The 22500-nt window shown below is 36.1% G+C and overlaps 1 protein-coding gene and 1 pseudogene across 2 annotated transcripts in view; one reads left to right on the forward strand and one right to left on the reverse strand.

Moving 5' to 3' along the window:
- LOC136837348 (ionotropic receptor 21a-like) overlaps positions 1-14121 on the forward strand; it is a 28912-nt gene extending 14791 nt beyond the window's left edge. For both annotated transcript variants that reach the window (XM_067102093.1, XM_067102092.1), the window contains exons 5-10: positions 952-1109; positions 5592-5717; positions 7173-7300; positions 8333-8519; positions 10170-10331; positions 12806-14121. In XM_067102093.1, the coding sequence (XP_066958194.1) occupies positions 952-1109; positions 5592-5717; positions 7173-7300; positions 8333-8519; positions 10170-10331; positions 12806-12907 (863 nt within the window). In that variant the 3' untranslated portion in view covers positions 12908-14121. The remainder of the gene's footprint in view (positions 1-951; positions 1110-5591; positions 5718-7172; positions 7301-8332; positions 8520-10169; positions 10332-12805) is intronic.
- A 2476-nt stretch (positions 14122-16597) lies between these two features.
- Positions 16598-22500, reverse strand: part of LOC136837688 (glutamate receptor ionotropic, delta-1-like) — a 20983-nt pseudogene continuing 15080 nt past the window's right edge.

Raw genomic sequence — 22500 nt, forward strand, 5'->3', positions numbered from 1 at the left:
TATGGCCCATTCATTAATGAATGACTATAGTGACATGGTAGAGGTGGGTTGATATCGATTCTCATTACAAATACCTGAGTTCGACAGTGATTTGTAGGTGGGAGTTTGTATTAACTTATCTCTCTCTTGATGGCCGTGTGGTTTAAGGTGCCACTGTGGTCCTGAGTTCTTGTCTTCCGTGGTTCAGTCTCACGAGACGACGAACTTATTGTCAACTAAAAAAATTCCCCATTGGGTAACATATATGAAAATATATTGATTCCGAGGAGGAGTGAATTGGATATTAAAGGACATTTGTAGCTTAATGCTTATATATATATATATATATATATATATATATATATATATATATATATATATATATATATATATATATATATATATATATATATTATTGATATAAAGGTCCTGCTAAGAAAAAGGAAACACAATATGAAGGTTATGACCAGTCCGAGAAGATACATCTTATTTTGTTCATTCTTTTGAGGTCCAAATAATCTTAAAGGAGACAAAGCATTTTAATATTTAGCCATGAAATCTTTGACAGTTCAGTTAAAACTAAACATTATTAAATCAAGTGTTTCAGACTATCTAAAACTGGCTAAAACAGATTTCCTGACCTTAATTTAGGGAATATTAATTGCCATGGTAATTGTGACTGAACATTAATAGGCTCTCACTCTTTTTCAAGATAGAAGCATCGTCTTCCTTGGTAAGAAGAACAGGATGTATGGCAAAATAAAAAAAGACAAGTCTTTGATATAAAGAGTTTAATATATTCTTCTTTTCAATTATTTGGATTTATTACTCTTTAGTACGGAAGCAATTCCCCTATGAAATAGTAGGAAATAGTGTATCCAAAACAGAAATTAAGGTAAGACTTTGTTTTAAATTTATTTGAATGCAATATTGCAGTGATTGAATACTAACGTTTTCATTTTGGTCTTACAGTAACTGTGCTGGCTCTCTCCTTATTTGTTCCTTTGTTTGCAATGGGACTCGTCCAAAAGGATCGCAACAACAGAATTGATGTGTCATCTGCATTTCTTGCTATCTTATCCAATTTCTGTAATCAGTCGGTAACCGTACCTCAAACTCCAGCTTTCCAGGTACAGTTAAAGTTGACCCATGAATTTTTCACTAATATTCTAGATTATCTTGCATGGAATCACACGTTAGCTTATTGACCTCTGACAGGTTTGGTTATCACACAGTATTCTTTTACTCTAGCTGTGGTAAAATTCACTTTTAGGTTGTCCCGATAGTTAATTCATTGCCTTAGGAGAAAAATGGTTAGTGCACTCTAATTAACTTTTTCAGATTCAGTATTTTTGTATCAGTGAGATGTGAATTACTGAAAAGAAAAACTCATTTTTTTAAGATAGTTTAACAGAGTTTGATATTGAATAATTTAATGCTCATGTGAAATCATTTTTTGTTTAAAAATTTGTTATAGTGATCTATGTGATTAATACCATTGTTTTGAAAGTCTTTGTCCCTTTTACGGATAAGAAATACATTTTGCCGGATGCTCATAAAACTGCGAGTTTGTTCGTTTTGCTGTTTATTCACTTATTTTCGTGTATGTATATGCTCACTTTGATTTAAAGGGTGCTAAGCCAATGTTGTAGGTTGCCATTCAACGAATCGGTTGAGGCAATCCTGTCTAGGTCTCCGGTGCCGTCTCGGCGCAACCAGACTGTACGCTATTGGGCCTCCTGCTCAAAGTGCTTTTCTATGCTTCCACCTGCTATGAATAGTTTGACATATTCTTCATGCGCTTCCACTTACCTCTTACCTTCCAGTATAGAGTGAACAGCACCTGTGACTCTGTGAGTTTTCAGGTCTTTGAATATTAGAACCTCGATGACACGCGGCTCTTGTAGACCATTTTGTTTTTCTTTTCTTTTATCTGTGTCAGAGAGGTTATATTTTCAGTTCGGTTTATTTGTCTGTTTGTCTTTTGTTAGCAAGCTCACTAAAAACTTTATGGATTCTTACGAAGACCTTACCTTACGCTGCACCTCATGGCTAGTAACTAGGAGTGAACCTTTGGGAAGAAGTAACCCTTTTGGGAAGTGTTCCAAGCTTAAGAAAACAGCGCACGCGTTTTTGTTGTACATCTTGGTGGCCAGAGACAGTCATTTTTTACTAAAACACGTCGTGAAATTTGGGAGAGACAGTAATTGAACAATCGTATAGAAGGGAACTTTAGGAACGGAGGGTATGGGCGTTATTCTGCCTTGGTTAGAAGTTTTGCAGTCTCCAGACGCTCTGATGTTCGAACAAATCATTCCAGTTCACATTTTCCGGCAATTTTTTTTTTCTGAAATCAGGCTGTCAAGTGGTTCCTTTGACCTTTTTCTCGTCTTTAGTTTTCTATGTCGACTATAAAATCAGTATTCCTCTAGTTAGCCACATCAGTATTGAATCTCCTCACAGTGATTATTTTTTTCTTCTTCTTCTTCTTCAAGTCCCTGCTTATGTTATCCATCACTTAATTTAACAAGCTATGTTTCTTTTCCTTTCTTTTGCTACTTCATTAACTACTACTGATCTTTGCTACCTCTTTAGCTACGTGCCAGATTGATCACTATCACCCATTAACAATTTATCTTTTGTCTGTTCCAACCATTCTGAACATCATTTAGAGCAGTGGTTCTCAACCTGGGGGGCGTCAGCAATTTCCAGGGGAGGCGCGAGGCCCAGGGAAAATTTAAAAGTTCTATAATTATGTTCGTTATTTTCTTAACAAGAGTGAGGAACTAATATTCAGAAGTTTACAAAAAAAAAAAAAGTATCGCCTTTTAACGTATTTTCCTGTAGTCTACCATTCTAGTTAGGCTTACAATTATTTTTTAATTATTTACCTCCCTCCCAATTCCTCGAAACCCCTTCTCTTTCTCTTTTTTTCATTTTCCTCTTAATCTGGGATGGAATTTTACTCACAGATGCAAGGGGGGCGTGGAGGGAAGGACCAATTCTTAGAGGGGGCGTGGTAATAAAAAGGTTGCGAACTACTGATTTAGAGCCTGTCTTAGACTTCTCTCTTCAGTATATCGATGAAGATATCACTCACCAACATATCAACCGAACTTGTTTTTTAACCAAACTATCACTCTCTGTATATGCTGAAGCTCGCTCCACTTTCACCTAGCCCTTTGTTGGCCGAGTCGGTTGAACTTCAGACTGTCACTCGATGGGCCGGAGTGCAATTCCCGCGGTCGGCTGATGAAGATTTAGAAGAATTTATTTCTGGTGATAGAAATTCATTTCTCGCTATAATGTGGTTCGGATTCCACAATAAGCTGTAGGTCCCGTTAATAAGTAACCAATTGGTTCTTAGCCACGTAAAATAAGTCTAATCGTTCGGGCCAACCCTAGGAGAGCTGTTAATCAGCTCAGTGGTCTGGTAAAACTAAGGTATATTTTTTTTTTCCACTTGCACCTCTGATTTCTCTGAAAATATTACCTCTTAAGCCATACACGCTCGACAGTCTTGACATTGCATTTTCGTATAAACTTATTTGAAGTCAGATTTGTTCTCAAGCTTCACATGCAGATGTTTTATAACAAACCATTTATCACGAAATGGTCTTCATCATCATTCTTTTTTGTTGTTGGCTTCACCCGTTCAGCCATCTCTGCCACCTTTCCCCAAACAGAGAGAATAACTTATTCGTGTCATCCTTTCCCTTGGAGCATTTCTCCAACTAGACATGCCCGGATCAGTCAGGCACAACGTCACCACCAGACAACAGCAGCTGGTTTGTAGTCCAAACGGTTCCTAGTACCTTTCCAATCTTCAAATGTTCGTTAGTTCTTGCATTCTCAAGAGTCAGTTCCACCACCATTCCCAAATTTATATTAGCCCCCTTCATTCCTGCATCATTCTGAGGTATCTTTTCACCTTCCACATGGATTAAGTCTTAAAAAAACACCATTTACAAGTTATGCATTTTTTTTATACATCTCTACATTTGCATTTTTTATTCTAAGACATATTTCCTCAGTAATTTTTCTCATCTACATTCACTTTTCACTGTAATCCTTTCTTCCCAAAGGAGCTGGCTTAGATTTAATTTAGCTTTTTTTCTGTTTACCAACACTTTTTCTCTTAGATAGTTCATGTTAACTTGTGTTCATATGTTACTCATTCTCTCCTCTACATATTCTAAAACACACTTCAATGTCATCATAAAAACCTGGTAAAACCTATATATATATATATATATATATATATATATATATATATATATATATATATATATATATATATATATATATATATATACATACACACACACACCTCAGATGAAATTTTATTTTTCTTCACTGAATCTCTAAATTCTTCACTCACCACTTCCTTCTTAGAGGTGTAATCACTAACTTCCGCCGTTCCTAGAACGACCCTGTGCTAGAATTTTGCCTATTCAACACATACCAATTCCTATTTTTCGTCCATCGTATTATTTGTTTTGATTTCTCTTCGTTGCATTTATAGTCACATCCTCTTCAACCGAAAATACCTCTAATTTAGTATTTTTTCTTTGCCTGGTTATGCTCAGATACACCTCCATCCCGATTCATCCTATTTTGTCCTTCCATCTACTCTGTACTTAGAAATAATTTAAGAATAAGAAGTTGTTTAGAACGACATTTTCTCCTTCAACGTTTCTACTGAACAGATTCATTCTTTGTCGACTGTCACGATCCAAGAATCGTTCCAGGTTCTTTCAAACTCTAAGCAATAATTTTTCAAAACCAGCGATTGAAATATGGAAAATGAATATAAAAAGAAACTCTCACAACACTACAACACATTCATTCACAACCTTATTTACGAAGAAAGCGAAATGTTGTTTCCCCTTCGCTCTCACTCGACGTAACACTAAACAAAACAGACCTAAGCGGTTATAGATAGCGGGAACAGGTTGCAAGGTAGAGCCATCTCAATACTTAGATGGTTAGTTGGTGAGTTATCCTTTCGTGGTTGGGGTTTCAGCTGAAGAGGTGATGCTGGCACGATGACCAAATAACATTACTGTACTCGACGCTAATGTGGTAGCATTCAGTGCAACACGACTCATCTGACATATAGGCATACAAAAATCACACATACACACACATATGTGTGTGTATATATATATTTGCATGTATACATGTTTTTGTACATAGCTTTGTGTGTGAGCTCATGTTTTAACACAGTAGTCTGTGGATTAGCCTTGTGCAAACCTTAGTATATTCAAAGAATTTTTCATTATTGTCTAATTGTGAATTGCAATAGGTCATTAACCCCTTAGTTTATCAAATGCTCAGGGGAAAGTTTAGCTGGGAGTTGAACATTCAAGATACCCGAGCCTCAGCAACCTGAGTCCAGTTCTAGCCTAGCCTAACCTGTACTTCGCACTTATTATTCATTTTTAATAATAAGAAATTCATCCACAAAATGCATCTCTTCCTAAAAGGTCACCCAGCAACAGATAAAAAGGGGTCTGGTAAGTTGAGTGGCTACTGTACTAAATTTCGTAATTATACAGACATTCTAAAAAATGCTTTGAGGACCTGAATGTTTCTCCTGTTAATTTCAGGTACTGTTTGCTTTCATCACGCTCTGTGGATTTGTTAGTACGGTCTTCTACTCAACAAATCTGACGGCATTCATGCTAGTTAGAGCGGTTGAGGCCCCGTATACGTCTATTGAGCAAATTGTCAAGGTATGGTCGACTGTTTTTAGCAAGATCCTTTGAATCTTAAAAGAAAAAGAAATCTTCTTGATTATCGTTTTATAGTGTTTTGTACGTTGTGAACCGAGCAGGTCTCTGGGCAACTATTTTTCCTTGTTTGTTTTTATGGATGATGAAATTTGCAGCAGTTGCGAATGTATGTTAAAACGAGTAATTGTATCTTTTGAGTGCAGCAACTTTGGTTTTTTTGTCGTGAATTATCTAAAACGTTTTTGTGTTGCACTGTTGTACTGATTGTTTAATGCTATCTCAGGCTTAGGGCATAGATGACTTTTGTGACTTAGTGGAAAAGCAAATTCAGAGAAAAGGGTTTCAGTTGGGTTACTGGTTGTTGATTAAGAACGAGTTACCTTTTGACTAGACAAGACGGGACAAGCGAAAGAAGCGTTACTTTGAATATCAGAGAAGTACTACATTACCCGATTCATACGTAAAGGTAGTGAAAACCTGTTTAATACCTGTTTCTAAACAGTGTTATAGAAACGTTGTAGACCGTAGATTTTTGTCATATAAAAAAATTTAGAAAAGTTGATGAAACAACTGTAAAAATTTAGGACCAACGCTAAGAAAGAAGCGTTACTTTGAGAAGTACTACATTACCCGATTCATACGTAAAGGTCGTGAAAACCTGTTTAATACCTGTTTCTAAACAGTGTTAAAGAAACGTAGACCGTAGATTTTTGTCATATAAAAAAATTTAGAAAAGTTGATGAAACAACTGTAAAAATTTAGGACCAACGATAAGGTAATCGTCAAGAACGTGCAGTAATATAGATAGACATAAGAGCTCCTTAGAAAGCAGTTTATGGTGTCCTGCGAGGAAGGTTATCCATGTATCACATTACGCAAGGGTACCCTTACGATAAGAATATCAGGTTATGGTATACCTTGCGTAAGTTTGGGTTCAAAGGCTTTTTTAAATGACTTTATTCTGATTGAATGTGGATAACTATAATCTCATTTTCGTTAAAAATGTCACTTCAATTTACAAATAAAACTTATGGTATATTCTGGATTTAATGTTTTCTTTCTTTGGTGGGAATGCACATAGCTATAATCAGGAAGTTTGTAGGGCGTACTCTTAATTCATTAGACTTTTCATATTAATTCCTCGTTGGACGTCGGTATAGTTCTCGCTGGCACTCTGCTGGGTCCGCGTTCGAGTCTCCGGCCTGCCAATGAAGAATTAGAGGAATTTATTTCTGGTGGCAGAAATTCATTTCACGCTATAATGTGGTTCGGATTCCACAATAATCTGCAGGTCCCGTTGCTAGGTAACCAGTTGGTTCTTAGCCACGTAAAATAAGTCAAATCCTTCGGGCCAGCCCTAGGAGAGCTGTTAGTCAGCTCAGTGGTCTGGTTAAACTAAGGTACGCTTGACTTAACTTTTCATCTTGAAGGTAACTGAATTATTTTATACTTCAGGCTGGCTTTCAGGTAGGCGGATTCAGCGACTTCTGGAAGGCAATATTTGAGGAGTCAGCCAACGAGAATGTTCGAAAACTGGGGGACAGGTTCTTCAGTTTCTTCCCTGACATTACGCCTTACCTCAAGTGAGTTTCGTGTTGACACCGTCTTTTGCCTCTCTTGAGGGTGTGGCGAATGTAGGCGTCTAATGATTTGCTTGACCTAAGTCTTTGCTGTTATTAATATGTTGTATTTCAAAGACGCATAATAATAATAATAATAATAATAATGTTACTGTGTTGTATTTCAAAGGCGCTTTGAATAGATATACATAAGTATAGACACATATATAATAATAATACTAATAACAACAATAATGATAATAACAATAATAATAATACTGTGTTGTATTTCAAGGACGCTTTGGATAGATTTACATAAGTATAATAATAAAAATAATAATAATAATAATAATAATATTACTATGTTGTATTTCAAAGACGCTTTGGATAGATATACATAAGTATAGACACATATAATAATAATAATAATAATAATAATAATAATAATAATAATAATAAAAATAATAATAATAATAATAATAATAATAATAATAATAATAATATTACTATGTCACACATACTGACAGACACACACATACATATATATATATATATATATATATATATATATATATATATATATATATATATATATATATATAATCAAGACCTTCGTCTTGATTATCTTAAAATCTCACGCATCCTGTATACAGATGATAAAGAATTCATGCGGTAACCTTTTATAAACAATCCTATGAACACCAAGGTGTGTGAAGGCGCATTGGTAATCGCGCAACCTACCTACGAGGGAAGATATGATAGCAAAGGCACAGTATTGCCTGAGCGGAAAGTATGAAAAGTTTAAATCAGAAGAACAATAATTACTAGTGTGGCATACACGAGTCATGAAATGCACAAAGTATGCCGCTAGAAGAACATCATGAGAAAAGTGAAAATGTTCTTCAAAGCGGAGTGAAATACAGAATGCTTAAATTGAAATTTATGAAGTCGAGGCAGTCAAGTCACTCATTTGTTAAATTGGCTTTAAATTCTTCTTGAGTAAAGTTGGCGCAGATAATAACGAAATCTTTCAATGCGTTTATGCATTCGTTACAGACGTGTAGTGTCCAGGGAAGTGGTTTTGTTAGAAAACACCCAGCATCTTGAATACCTACAGAAGACGTTTTATACAAATCGAGCGGGACAGTCGCCCCTGAGGCTGATGCTTGAAGAGTGCATCAATCCATTCGGCATCGGTGCACTTCTGAGGAGGCATTCCCCTCTTAAAAAGCCTTTAGATATGGTAAGAATTATTAATTCCCTGTATCTACCATATATGTAAGTTTTCTCCTTTAATCCCAGGTTTATTTCCAAGGAAACTGAGTTTTCTTAAAAACGTATCATATGGAGTTTTTTTTATTTAATAGTTTTTTCTTTGGAATTTCGTTCTCTTGTTTGTTTTCTAAACTTCTTTCTTGTGAGTGCCATGTGTTCCAGGTCTGTTAATTGTCTTCTGAGTAAACTGAGTTTTCTTAAAAACATATCATATGGAGTTTTTTTTTATTTAATAGTTTTTTCTTTGGAATTTCGTTCTCTTGTGAGTGTCATGTGTTCCAGGTCTGTTAATTGTCTTTTATTTTAGGTCTCGGAATGGTAACATAATATGTATCTTTGAAAACGGAAATGCAGAAATACGAATTTATTGGATTATTAAGTTTCTTGATACACAAAACCCCAAAAGATGCAATTTTAACATTACCGAATAAGAATCACATTTCATTCAGCAACTGTTGAATGCTATTCTTAGGGAGAGAACTTATAAATAAAAAAGGATTCTTATTTACGGTTTATCCAAAAATGTGTGCCGTTGGGAAATTATCATTTTTAATACGGAAAGGAAACCTGTTGATCTTAAAAAACTTTCGGGACAAGGGTAACAACAAGACGATAATTAGTATCAGTGAACAATGGAAAGATCTAGTAGATGCAGTTTGTATCAAGTAAAAGATCAGTTTATAACCACTGAATTGCGAATGCCGATAAAGGTCAAAGAGTTGCTTAATTTATTTGCAAACGGCAAATGAAAATGACATTCGGCGAGCCTTTACAGCGAAGCAAGAGGGTATGCAAAGTGATCAAAAATATATATATATATTTATATGAAGTTGATACCAGAAAGAATAAACTTTTATTTAAACTTCTCAATTTATACGCTGCAGATAGGCTCTTATTTTCTTGTTGGCTGCATAGGTAACTGTTATTTAATAGATATTAATTTACGGCTATTTCTTTTCGTAGCAAAAATTTATAATCAAAATATCAAGCCTGTAGTGTTCTGCATAGCAGGCATGGGTACATATAAAGAAAAACATTTTGAATAGGAGTAACAACTGATACCTCATTGCTAATTTCTACAATAAGCTGTAGGTCCCGTTGCTAAGTAACCAATTGGTTAGGTCCCGTTGCTAAGTAACCAATTGGTTCTTAGCCACGTGAAATAAGTCTAAATCCTTCGGGTCAGCCATAGGAGAGCTGTTAATCAGCTCTGTGGTCTGGTTAAACTAAGGTATATATACTTAATTTTTTTGCTAATTTCTATAATTCAATGAGACTTCAAACTGGGGAACCAGAAAACAGAGTAATAAAGTCAATTTAGGACAGTTAATATCATGACATCATTTTAGATGGCATGCCAGATGCTCTTCAAAATACCTCTAAAGTGACTGCAAGGATGGCAAGTACAGATGGCCTTGGATAAGATTGCTAAGAGATTTCTTACTGGAATATGTACATGAATCTAACCTGACCTCGTATCAGCATCTTTAATGGCAGCGGAGGTAGATCAGTTTCAACCTTTCCCTAAACTGTATTGTAGGAACCATATTTCAAACATTACACAGAATTCTTTTTTAGCTATTTTGTAAAATTTCTTCACATATGCTACATGTGACAGGCTATACTTCATATGCGCGAGGGTGGTCTTGTCGACAAGTTCTTTGACATGGTTCTCCAAGAAGATCATAAAAATGTCCATGAAGAATTCGACCTGGGCTTCGACCCTAATGCTGAATCCCTTCAACACAATATTCAAGCCCTTACTTTTCAGCATCTACAGGTAAGGTAAAATGATTATTTTAATCAAAAATTAGTCATGGTTTTCAATGAGATATTTCAGGATTTATGTGACGCATGATAGCTGGTGTGACGTGTATAGATGGAACTCCCCACATTCAGTCAGAACGAACCGAATCATTAAGTCAATAATTCTGAGGACTGGAAGTCCTCCACTAAGGCCGTGATAACTCAGTCAGTTTCGTCTGAACTTCAGAGTGGTGGTCCTAGTTTTAAGCCTCTTCATGCCATTAAAGATTTCATTGTCAAAAACAACCTCAGTGGGTATTTGATTTATGGATGGGGGTTTGGGGAAGCGCGCAGGACTACCTGCAGACATTGCTTGGTTCTTCCTGGTCCTAACTTGGGTAGAGAGATGTTCAGTCTCCAGAAGAATGTCCTGTCCCTTGCTTTTGCCACTCACGCGCAAAAGTAAACCTTTGATTTAAACTCCGTCGTCCTTAGATTGTGAGTCAAGTTGGCGTTTACACTCATCTGTGCCTCTGAAAATGTAATAAGTAACATTCTGTACATCCTAGGAACTGATGGAAATGAAGATGCCAATAAAGGGACCAAAGTTGCATATACTACAACCAGATCATATTTAGATATTTCCATAAGCGGTTGCTTGGCATAATTGCACCCCATGATCTTTAATAAACGGCAGCTTTTATATGATGATGAATTTCATACTAAAGAATGAATATGGGTGAAAATCAACTGTTGGTTTTGTTCATTGTAATGTTAATACTAAAATATTTCCCATATTAAACAATTTTGTCTCATTTTCGAATTAGCCACGCAATAGCATGATTAATTTGCCGGTTCTAGTCTTAAACAGCAGATGATGAATCTCGAATATAATTCTTTGAGAATTTTGTCAGAATTTTCAACATTTTTATGAAAACTACATTAAATTAATTGTAATTCATTAAATGTTAATTAGGTCTTAAGCATGCAAATAAACCCTTGTTACCAGCATTTTGAGAGCTGAGATCTTAGTCTCTTTTTTGGCTAAACTGCTTAATAATAATAATAATAATAATAATAATAATAATAATAATAATAATAATAATAATAATAATAACATTGATCATTATAATAGCACTCAGTACACCTCCACCAAGGTACCTCAACAATGGACAAATGAGCTTTTATTTGTGAATGCATGAGATATTAGAAGAGATACTTCGGTATCTCTTTATATGTTTATAATCATTAAGTAACTTTATGCCCTTAACTTGAAGTGAACATAAGGAAAGTTTTGTAGGTCACTGCTGACTAAAAACTATTCTCAAACATTCACTGCACAACCTGTTTAACTCTCGTCTCAGAAAATTGAAAAGACCCGCTCCTCTGTGAAAAACTGCTTTGTGGAATGCTTTACAAATAATTGATGAAGTTCTTGTGAATCAGCCTCAGACAAGTAAAGGACAACGAAAAATCACCTTGAGAAAACTGTAGCAGGAAATGAACAGTTTTCAACAGAAACCCCCTTTTCTCGAGGGACACCAAAAGGCTTTGGATAAGTTGTCGTCTTCTACACTACAGGAGAAATTTTGATAGTTTTTGTGTTTGGTCATCAACTGCATTTCATCACCGGTCTGCTGTAGATATTTTCTGCTGGAAAATTTTCAGAATACAGACTACGAATGTAAGCCACTTTGTAAGGCTTCTAGATTTAATATTCCAGCTCTATATTCAGAAAATTCTGCGGTGATGTATATCTTTTGAAGGCGGCGAAAAAGTCAGACGGATTTCTCCCAGCAAACAAAATTTGACGCCCATTTACAAGGATCTGCGTTGCTAGAAACGAAAGCAAAACATGACCGGCGCTATAGATAAGTGTACTTGTTGTATCGTTTATGAGATTGTGCTAATCAATATTAAAGTGAAACTGGTACGTTCATTACGGCTCACTTAGAGCATAAACTTGGTTTCGAAAGGAATAAAGTAGAAACACAATGCTAGAATCGGACAATAAGATAAAGTGCACGCGAGCTAACAGGAAGTAGTAATGTACATGGTCCTTGGGTAGTGGAATGAACATTTAAAAATTTAATGAAAACATTTATATGGTATGCAACATCACAGGCATTTAATCTTTATTCAAGCTAAAGTAACTCTTTTCCTAGCTATCTTCCAAGAACTTTTTTGCAGTAGATTAATTTTCATCTTAAGAATCTTTACTTTTTTCTTGGAATCTTGATAAAATATGGTTTTAGATTTTCTCCTCCTTAATTTTCACCTTATAGGTGAAATATTTTCACTGTTCGATTTTTTAAATTGTCTCATTTTTTCACAAAGCATTGTGAGACTATGTTTTTTGTATATTTCGTAGTTTCTAGTAGAATTCATAGTAGAAATGTGTTATGGTTAGAGAAAGTATAGTTTTGAAACTGTCCGCATTGTCAATTGCCTTGTAAACTTGTAGAGTGCCTTTGTAATTTTTTTTCATTAAAATAATTTTCTTTTCAGGGTGCCTTCATGCTTCTGGGAATAGGTGTCTTAATTGCACTAACTGCATTGGCAACAGAGCTTTTATATTCTGTGGCCAAACTCAAGAGACTTGGATGCTAGAGTAATTGTGCTCATTCAAATCATTTTGTCTTTTCTGAGATTTCAAGTTTTCTGACAAAGCTTACCGGTAAGTGACTGAATGGCGAAGGATTTTTGTATACAGGTGTCTGTCAGGATCTGAGATACTTAATCAAGTTAGTTGGCATCTTTCATGTAAACCCTCAATTCAGAGGAGATAATCACGTTATCAGCTGATTAAATTTGTATTTCCTTTTATTTTTTCCTACTAATGACTGCAAGTGCATCTTGTAATAACATATATTTTGGGCAATGTTAATTTTTTTTAAAGAAATGCCCTTTAACAAAAATTAGATGACACACCCCACTTCAGTAAGGATTAAAGTCTCACAACTGCCTCAATAACTACTTCCCAGAGGCCCATACTAGCCAAGCAGGACCTGTACCTAAGGCTGTTAACAAGAAGACTTTTATGATAACTTTAAAAGAAAAAAAACGCACACACAAACATGAAGGTTTCTCTTGGCATTTAAGGAGTGAAAAAAAATACTATCAGAAACCACAAGGACTTTGCAAACGTGAAAATTATCCAAGTCCTTTAATTGTGGTCATGAATGTGATCAGACGAGTGAAAAGAAGAGTCCTCTGTTCCTTTGGTGACAAGAATCTCAAAAAGATGAGGGCTGTGTTATGATGGTTATGAAAGGTAAAGTGTTTAGTAACCACCATCCTTGAACAGGTTACCATGTATCCAATGTGCTGATGGCTGCGTTTCAAACTCCTTCAAGATAAAAAGTTGAGAGAAAGCTGTCCATTCACTTCAGGACACTCATGAAATTTAAGCACAGGGCAAATAGAGTATAGCCAACCAGACTAATTTCACATTTTTCATATTGTACACCACTATAACATATCACATAAAGTATCTGTTTCAGCCTTCGTAACAACATTTTAATTTTTCTGATTGATAAGTAACTTCCATAAAACTTGTGACTGGTGGCCTACACCTTACGTTCTGTGGAGTATAGATTCCTTACCTAAGTTTAGAGGCATCCTTGAACATTCTCATAAACTCTGAACAGCATCTAGTATTGAACTTGTAAGTACAACTTTTTAAAAACACCATTTGAGTCCATTGTACCTTTTCAATTTTTTCTATGAACTGTGGTCCTTATTTTGATTGCCCAGTTGAGGAAGCATTCCTAACTTAGTTCGTTATGATGGAATCTTGGAATAAAATTTTCTCTGGCAATGTCTTTGATGCCATTCATTGCAAACTTCCTTCTATTAAAGAAATTGCGAGGTGATAAGTGAAACTCATATATTGGTGAACCGGGATATGCTTTTAGTCCTTAATGAAGACAAGACGTAAGTAGTGAAATTGCCTTATCTCAATTCTATATGTATTCCAGTTTGATCGTGTCTTGCATTACACAAGCTCAGAGTCAGTCTCAGCCAAAATCAGCCAGATTTGTAGATACACAGCATACCAATCGAACATATATCATGGGTGGCACACAGGGAGGATATGCAGTTATTACCAAAATATTAATCGTTATTATTTCTTGGGACTTTATCAGGTGCTCATTTCCTTCCACATCAGACTAGTGGTAAAAATGAGAGTGGTCCCTAAAGCAGGCCATGTAGAAATCATATGCAATGTTTAGCAATTGCCCAAGAGCTTCAGAAAGTTGTCAGTGACGTGGAATACAGCATTCACTCGGATAATATTACACACGGCATATTATAATATAGTTAGATTTTTTAATACAAAGCTAAGATTAACCTCTGAAGAACTCTCATTAACCCTCATCATGACCAATGTAATGCAAATTTTTGTCATTCCATATGAAAAAGTTCACTTTTTCAAATGAGGTTGTCTCTTACCTTCTGAGCAATAAAGTTAGACACAAATAATAAAATTAAAATCATTTTCTGAAATTCGATAGTACTAACCAGACATGGCAAAAAGTGCTTTACAAAGCAGACTTATTATTATTATTATTAAAATAGTTTTACCAGACCACTGAGCTGATTATCAGCTCTCACAGGGCTTGGCCCGAAGGATTGGCTTTTACTCATATTAATTTGTTTTTAAATTTTGTCAACTGAATTACAATTTTCCAAAATTTTATAACTGGATTAAATGCAAATGCTGAAGCTTCCAATAAAATTTCACTGATTTCCAAAGGTTGATAGTCGCTGTCGATTATGCGTCGGACATTCACACAATAAATGTTTAATTGTTATCACAACTTTACACTCAGATTCATTAAATGTCCAGGTGTTAGACGAGAATGGCCTATTCGGAGACGAGACAGAATTACTCTCTCTTTGGTACGATGAACTCAGTTTTTCAACACTGGGTTTTATTTGTCGTAATTTATTGCTTTCACGTTCTTCATTCCATATATTTTGCCCTTTTTTATAATACTTATTTTCAGTGATACATTTGATCTTGTCATATAGGTTGCTTCTTTGGCTGCTTTATCAGCCCCTTCACTTCCCCTAGTCCCTACATAGGCAGGAATCCAACGTATTTCTATATTTTTCCCATTCTTATATAACTTATGGAGTAATAACTTAATTTGTTGTACAATATTATTTTTTGGTTTGTAACTTTGAATACCTTCTATAGCGCTCTCGAGAAAATCACAAAACTATTAATGACGTTTCTATAATTACTTTTATGGCTGCTGCAATTGCACACAACTCTGCTGTGAATACTGAGGCTTTATCAGGCTTTATCAGGTAGAGAAAATTAATACGTTGTATCTTGGGGTTCTGCTACATTCCCCCTCCGTTTTGTGATTCAGATCTGTCTGCGTATATTGCGTAATGTGGACCTTTTCGGCTTGTATGTTCTACTGTATGCTGGCTATGGTGTTCTGGGATATATGAGTAACTTTTTGATAAATATTTTAAAGGTGTGCAAATTCCTTTTTTTATTCGTAGTCCAGGAAGGAGGTAATTCTACTATTGGAGGTAACTGTATATTTGTATTCAGTGACTCAAACAATCTTTTAGCTCAGACTGGGAAGGTGGTGAATGATAGTTTATGAATATATCTCTTAATTCCAATCATTTTTTTGTTGGTGTATCACTTGTCTTGGTTCTTATGGTACTTTTCATTGTTATTAATTCTCTATGGAGAGACAGTGGTAGTTCACTACACTCAACTTGTAAAGATGAGTCTAGTGATAATCTTAAAGGCTCCTGAACATATTCTAAGGCCTTCGTTGTGAATTGGATCTAATGATAGTGATGGACAACACTGTGGCTTTATACAGTTTAGAAAGGGTAGGTTTATCAGTCTGTCACCAATTTCCAGTTGTCCATTCAGTCCTCTGCAGAACTCCTGCTCGACATTTACCGCCTATATACCGACTGCTTCCCATTTTAAACGAAGGCGAGCATTACAAACACTGATTCCATCATGTATGCTTGTGGAATATGATAGAATCCCAGCTCCAAAATAATATTCCAGTTACAGTCGTCTTGCAATTGTATGAAAAGGAAAACCTCATAGCTCAGAAAATTAGGATTAAGAAAGAAACTCGTTTTTTTAGAATGCATCTATAATTAGCACTAAGACCAGGAATTAGATCTCTAGAGTTAAGACAGAATCCCATCCCAAAACTTCATTTTTCCTCAGTCATGATAGGCTGCTGACAAGGTCCAGTATAATACATCACCTTTCTATCAAATGTGTATTTTGTTGCTTAATAAGCATTAGGTGTCCGTTGCTTTCTTGCAAAGGGTTAACTCAACCAAGAATATAAGAAAGGCAGTGACGTAACCTATAGTTAGAATGAAGAAAAGCCCCTGAAAAGGAAAGAGAACTTTTAGATGATAATTCACTGTAGGTTATGTGAGGCATCAAAGTCACACAAAAGCTCTTGAAATATTGACAGTGCTATAAATTTTTCTCTTAGATAAATGCTCGGGAAGTCATAGGTGAGTCGTGTTATAGAGAGAATAGTTACATCTGACATCACAAAGATGAAACAACAGCAATCAATTTGTCCTCCAGTCACACGTCATTAATATAGATAATTAGTAACACAGGTCCATGAACACTACCTCAAGAAACGCCTGAAATGACATTATTAAAGTTACAATACTGCCCATCAACATAAACCCTTTGAGTTCTCCCTATTAAAAATTCATTTAAAATGTTAATAAGAGAATCACCAATTCTCAACCATCACAGCTTGTAGACTAATGCTTTATGCTTCACAGTCAAAGGCTGCACTAAAATCTACACCAACCAAAAGTACCTCTACACCCTCGTAGCTCCTCGTTGGATGGGTCGGTATCGTTCTCGGCTAGCACACTGTTGGCCCGCGTTCAATTCTCCGACCGGCCAACGAAGAATTGGAGGAATTTATTTCTGGTGATAGAAATTCATTTCTCATTATAATGTGGTTCGGATTTCACAATAAGCTGTAGGTCCCGTTGCTAGGTAACCAGTTGGTTCTTAGCCACGTAAAATAAATCTAATCGTTCGGGGCAGCCCTAGGAGAGCTGTTAATCAGCTCAGTGGTCTGGTTAAACTAAGGTATACTTAACTTTTTCTACACCCTCGTCAAGAGCGTTCTGCAAGACGGTAAATATGACAAGCACCAAGGCTTTTGTGCAGCCCAACTACAATGGTTACTACAGGTTACTTTACCGCTCCTATATTCAATAAACCTACAAAGATGCTTAAAGAGCAGCTTCTCAGAAACCTTAGATAAGACAGTTGTTACTGAAATCGGTCTTTATTCTGAGGTGCAATGTTTCCTTTTTCTTCAGATAGAAGGGAAAGTTGCAATTCTGACCAACTTTCAGAAAACAGTAATAATTATAGGAGCAATAAGATCAGCTGTCTTTTTAAAAAAGATACGAAAGATCTTGTTAGGGTCTATGTCACCATAACTGTCAAGCCGTTAGGGTCTATGTCACCATAACCGTCAAGCCCCAGAAGCTAAGTTTTGATTGGCCTAGATCTGAAGGCCATTGATTACAACTTATAGGCTCTGGAGAGCATGATTGAGACAACACCGAGGACTCAGTTCACTGTTTGCTCACAGACTTGAGCCAAAGGTTCTGCTCTCTCTTTATGACAATATACAACCGTTCCGTCACCTCTTACATGGAGAGGCATGCTAGAATCAACTCCAAAAATTGATGACTAAAGGATAGACCAGCACTTCCGGTTATCACCACTAAGAGGAAGCCCCCACCATAGCCTCATTATAAGCTCTCTCAGCTCTCTTAAAGAAAACCTGAGCGAGGCTTCAAAGTTCATTGAAATCAAGCCACAAAATGATAAGCTTCTTGCGTTTCATTATAGGCAAGCTTACTTGCAGCATTAAACCATGGCTCATCTCTAAGACGAGACTTGATGATTTTAGAGGGACTCCTCGATAATAGTGCTAAGGTGATCATTTAAATACTCAGTAATATTCAGAATCCTCTAAATATCGCTCCAACTGAGTGCAATATCAGTGAATACCGCCCCAAATGGCCTTGTATTTCAAGTATGCCTTTCTTGAAAAGCTAACATCAGCAAAAACCTGATCCATCTCCACAGTAACCTCATTAAAACTGTGATCGGATGAGCTCACCAGCGAACCTACTTCAAAATATGCAATCCCTGCAACATATGCGAATACAGGTTAAGACGGTTGCCAGAGTGTTTCGTTGCTCACATTTTCATAACTCCTTATGCATGCAGTAACAGTATGAGAGAGCTGAAGGTAGGAGGAACACCCAAAAATGGGGTTGATATTCTTTCTCTGCTTGAGCTGGTTGACGTGGAGCCTAAAAGATGTTTGTAAAGTACTAATAAGACGATGATGTAATGATATGTCATTAAACACGATGACTGGTTGTTATAACTGAAAAAGATATTATGAGTTGCTGGAAGTGTAGAATATGATTTTAAATTATAGTTACTGTGATATCGGCAAAAAAAAACAAAAGTTTATCTTAGTTTAACCAGACCACTGAGCTGATTAACAGCTCTCCTAGGGCTGGCCCGAAGGATTAGATTTATTTTACGTGGGCTAAGAACCAACTGGTTGCCTAGCAACGGGACCTACAGCTTATTGTGGAATCCGGACCACATTATGACGAGAAATGAATTTCTACCGCCAGAAATAAACTCCTCTAATTCTTCACTGGCCGGTCGGAGAGTCGAACGCTGGGCCAACAGCGTACTAGCCGAGAGCTTTACCCACCCCTCCAATGAAGAACTGAGTAAAAAAAAACAAAAGTGTACCTTAGTTTTACCAGACCACTGAGCTGATTAACAGTTCTCCTAGGGCTGGCCCGAAGGATTAGATTTATTTTACGTGGCTAAGAACCAACTGGTTGCCTAGCATCGGGACCTACAGCTTATTGTGGAATCCGGACCACATTATGACGAGAAATGAATTTCTATCACCAGAAACAAATTCCTCTAATTCTTCACTGGCCGGTCGGAGAGTCGAACGCTGGGCCAACAGCGTGCTAGCCGAGAGCTCTACCCACCCCTCCAATGAAGAACTGAGTAGGGTGTAATGCATTTTGCTTATAGAGTTGAGGCTTCTTGTAATGAAAGTATAAAGATCCAGATGAGAATCTCACTTGTAAATGGTGGAGACCGAGAGCTTGGCTAAGGGAAGAGGTTGATGGCAGATTTGCTTCGTCGCCGCCCTCGCGCCTTTGTGGGTCATTAATGATGTCCTTCAGCCACTGAAGCGGCAGTGCATCAGGGAAAGAAATGTCATGACTTCTTGACAAAGAAAGAAACTTGAAACAGGCACATGAGTTGTATGGGAAGAAATATTGACTTTTTGGTATTTCTTATTGGTTATATCAAAAAATAAAACTTAAACACATCGGGGAAAGAAATATCATGACTTCTTGATAAAGAAAGAAACTTGAAACAGGCACATGAGTTGTATGGGAAGAAATATTGGCTTTATGGTAGTTCTTATAGGTTATATCAAAAAATAAAACTTAAACACATCAGGGAAAGAAATATCATGACTTCTTGATAAAGAAAGAAACTTGAAACAGGCACATGAGTTGTAAGGGAAGAAATATTTATAAGTTCATTGGCTCTATGGTATTTCTTATCGGTTATATAAAAAAATAAAACTTAAACAAGTTGAGCTGTGATAAAGCCATCTTGTAAATATGTTTTAATTTTACAGAGATATATGTATTTTTCCTGTTTTGTAACTAACCTTTGATATCAGTCCACTTTCTAATTGCTTTCGGATCTGGGAATTGAACCTGTGCCTATAAGGGGAACCGGGATTCATTGCCCAACCCAGCTCTACAGGAAATATGTTTCCACTTGCAACGTGTAGTTGACGTTCGCCTGTTGAACTTGTAAATCTGTTAAAGCAAAGGCATTAGTTACATAATGGTAGCAGTAAAAATATCGGGTTCTTGTGTATCAGTAATGGTAGCAGTAAAAATATCGGGTTCTTGTGTATCAGTAATGGTAGCCGTAAAAATACCGGGTTCTTGTGCATCAGTAATTGTAGCAGTAATAATATTAGAATATTAAAATCACTATAACAGTGAAAGCAATACAGTAGCACTTGCTGTTGTTATCAATGTAATGAAGAAAGGGAAGAAATTTTTTTTTTGTTTGTTTATCAGTTCACTATTGATACAGAGTATTACTGAAAATAATCATACCTTACAGCAATCCTGTCTTCAAGGTATGTTCTCCAAGTAATGAAGGCATATTTGGTGTCTCTCGCTCGGATGATGCATTCATCTAAAGATGGGCATTGCTGAAGTCCCTTGAACACTCTCTGGTAAAGCGGCACTTGAGAAGACTTTAGCAGCTGGTAATCTGCAGCTCCTAGGTCCTGCAATGTATCAGATGATTATACATAGACGGTATATAACTCCTTTCTGCGGTTGAGCAGCTTCTAAGCTGCGTTAAGGGGCGCGACGGTCGCCGAATTTCGAGGAATTATCGATTTTTAGTTTTTTACAGTTTTGGACTGGTGTATGTCTAAATAAACATGTCCTGGAATATTATTGATAAAAAAATTTTTAAAGTGGTTTTTTTACATTTTTGTTCTGGTATTTACCGGCATTTGAGCGGCATTGAGCGAAAAATTATTGCAAACTTTCTGTATGACTTTTAGGTGGAAGTGAAGTAAAGTTAACTATATCTTAGTTTAACCAGACCACTGAGCTGATTAACAGCTCTCCTAGGGCTGGCCGCCGAAGGATTTAATTATATTTTACGTTTTAGAACCAATTTTTGGTTACCTGGCAACGGGACCTACAGCTAAATCATGAACCACATTATAGCGAGAAAAATTTCTATCACCAGAAACAAATTTTTTGTTCTTCACTGGCCGGTCGGAGATTGAACTCGCGACCATCAGAGTGGTCTGAGAACGGAACCCGCTACCCAGAAGAACTTTTTAGGTGGAAGTGAGAAATATACTTTACTTTCCCACTAAATACACATTATCTACAATGAAAACTGGCTTTCTCTCTCAAAAATATAATATCAGAGTAAATATGTATCTATGTATCTCGATATTGCCCTATGACGTACAATGTTTGTATGGCTTGCCAATTCTGGGTAGTAGCAGTGAGAAATTTACTTCAGTGTCATACTAAAACTACCCATTTTCTACAAGAGCTTGTTCGTTCTCTAGAAAAATATCAAACAAAATATGAAAAAAAGTAAATATATATCTAAGTATTTCGATATTTTGAACTCATTATCACAGATTTACCGTGCCAACTAGTAAACATATAATATTTTATATTTATTGACATATTTTTACTTTGTATTTTCGGAAATACGAAATTATATAAGTAGGTAACAGTTCCAAACAGAGCGTCGGGTTTTACCAATAAACAATCTCGATTTGTTGTGTAGTTTTGGTTGAAGTGATGTCCTAGTGTTTTGTGACGCATTTCCTTTTCGGATTTTCGTACCGCGTAGTGCATTCACGCAATTCCATTGCCATAAGCAAGAGAAGTACCACTCTTATGAGGGAGAAATTTGAACGATTGCGTCTCCTAAGTTTGTTACAAGAGAGGGACGAAGGAAACCGGAATTCTCTGGCCTGGGATAGCAGCAACACCAGAACGCCATTATCTAAGTAAGGGATTTGTTTTCCTGTGTTAGTGATATTCAAATTAGTGGCATTCTAATTAGTAATTACTATATTTCATAATATATCATATAATTATAAAAGACCACAAAGCTTGATGTTACTGCAGTAAGTTGTCGTCTGACTGGTGACTTGTGTAGGCTTGGTTGTCCAGCATTTGTTTACTTTATCCTCGCGTTTGTTTGTTTATTTGGCTCTCCAATATCTGAACGGAAAACATGTACAACAGTGGTAGCGTATATAGGTTATGTAGAAAATTTATAGTGATAGCATATTTTTTATAATTTATGAGGAAAACTTTAGGGCGAGTGTGAAACGATGAGAACAAACCTTTCCTAGAATACCATGTCCTGGCCTAACCTCATTAGGGCATTTGTTTTTATAATTTTTTTTATTACGAAAAAAATTCGCAGTGGTAGTATATAGCCTGCTATTTTTTGTAGGTAGCATATACTATTTTTTGTAGGTTATGGAGAAAACATTGTATTGATAGCCTATATT

The sequence above is a fragment of the Macrobrachium rosenbergii genome, chromosome 59 (genome assembly GCF_040412425.1).
Source record: "Macrobrachium rosenbergii isolate ZJJX-2024 chromosome 59, ASM4041242v1, whole genome shotgun sequence".
NCBI lineage: Eukaryota > Metazoa > Arthropoda > Malacostraca > Decapoda > Palaemonidae > Macrobrachium > Macrobrachium rosenbergii.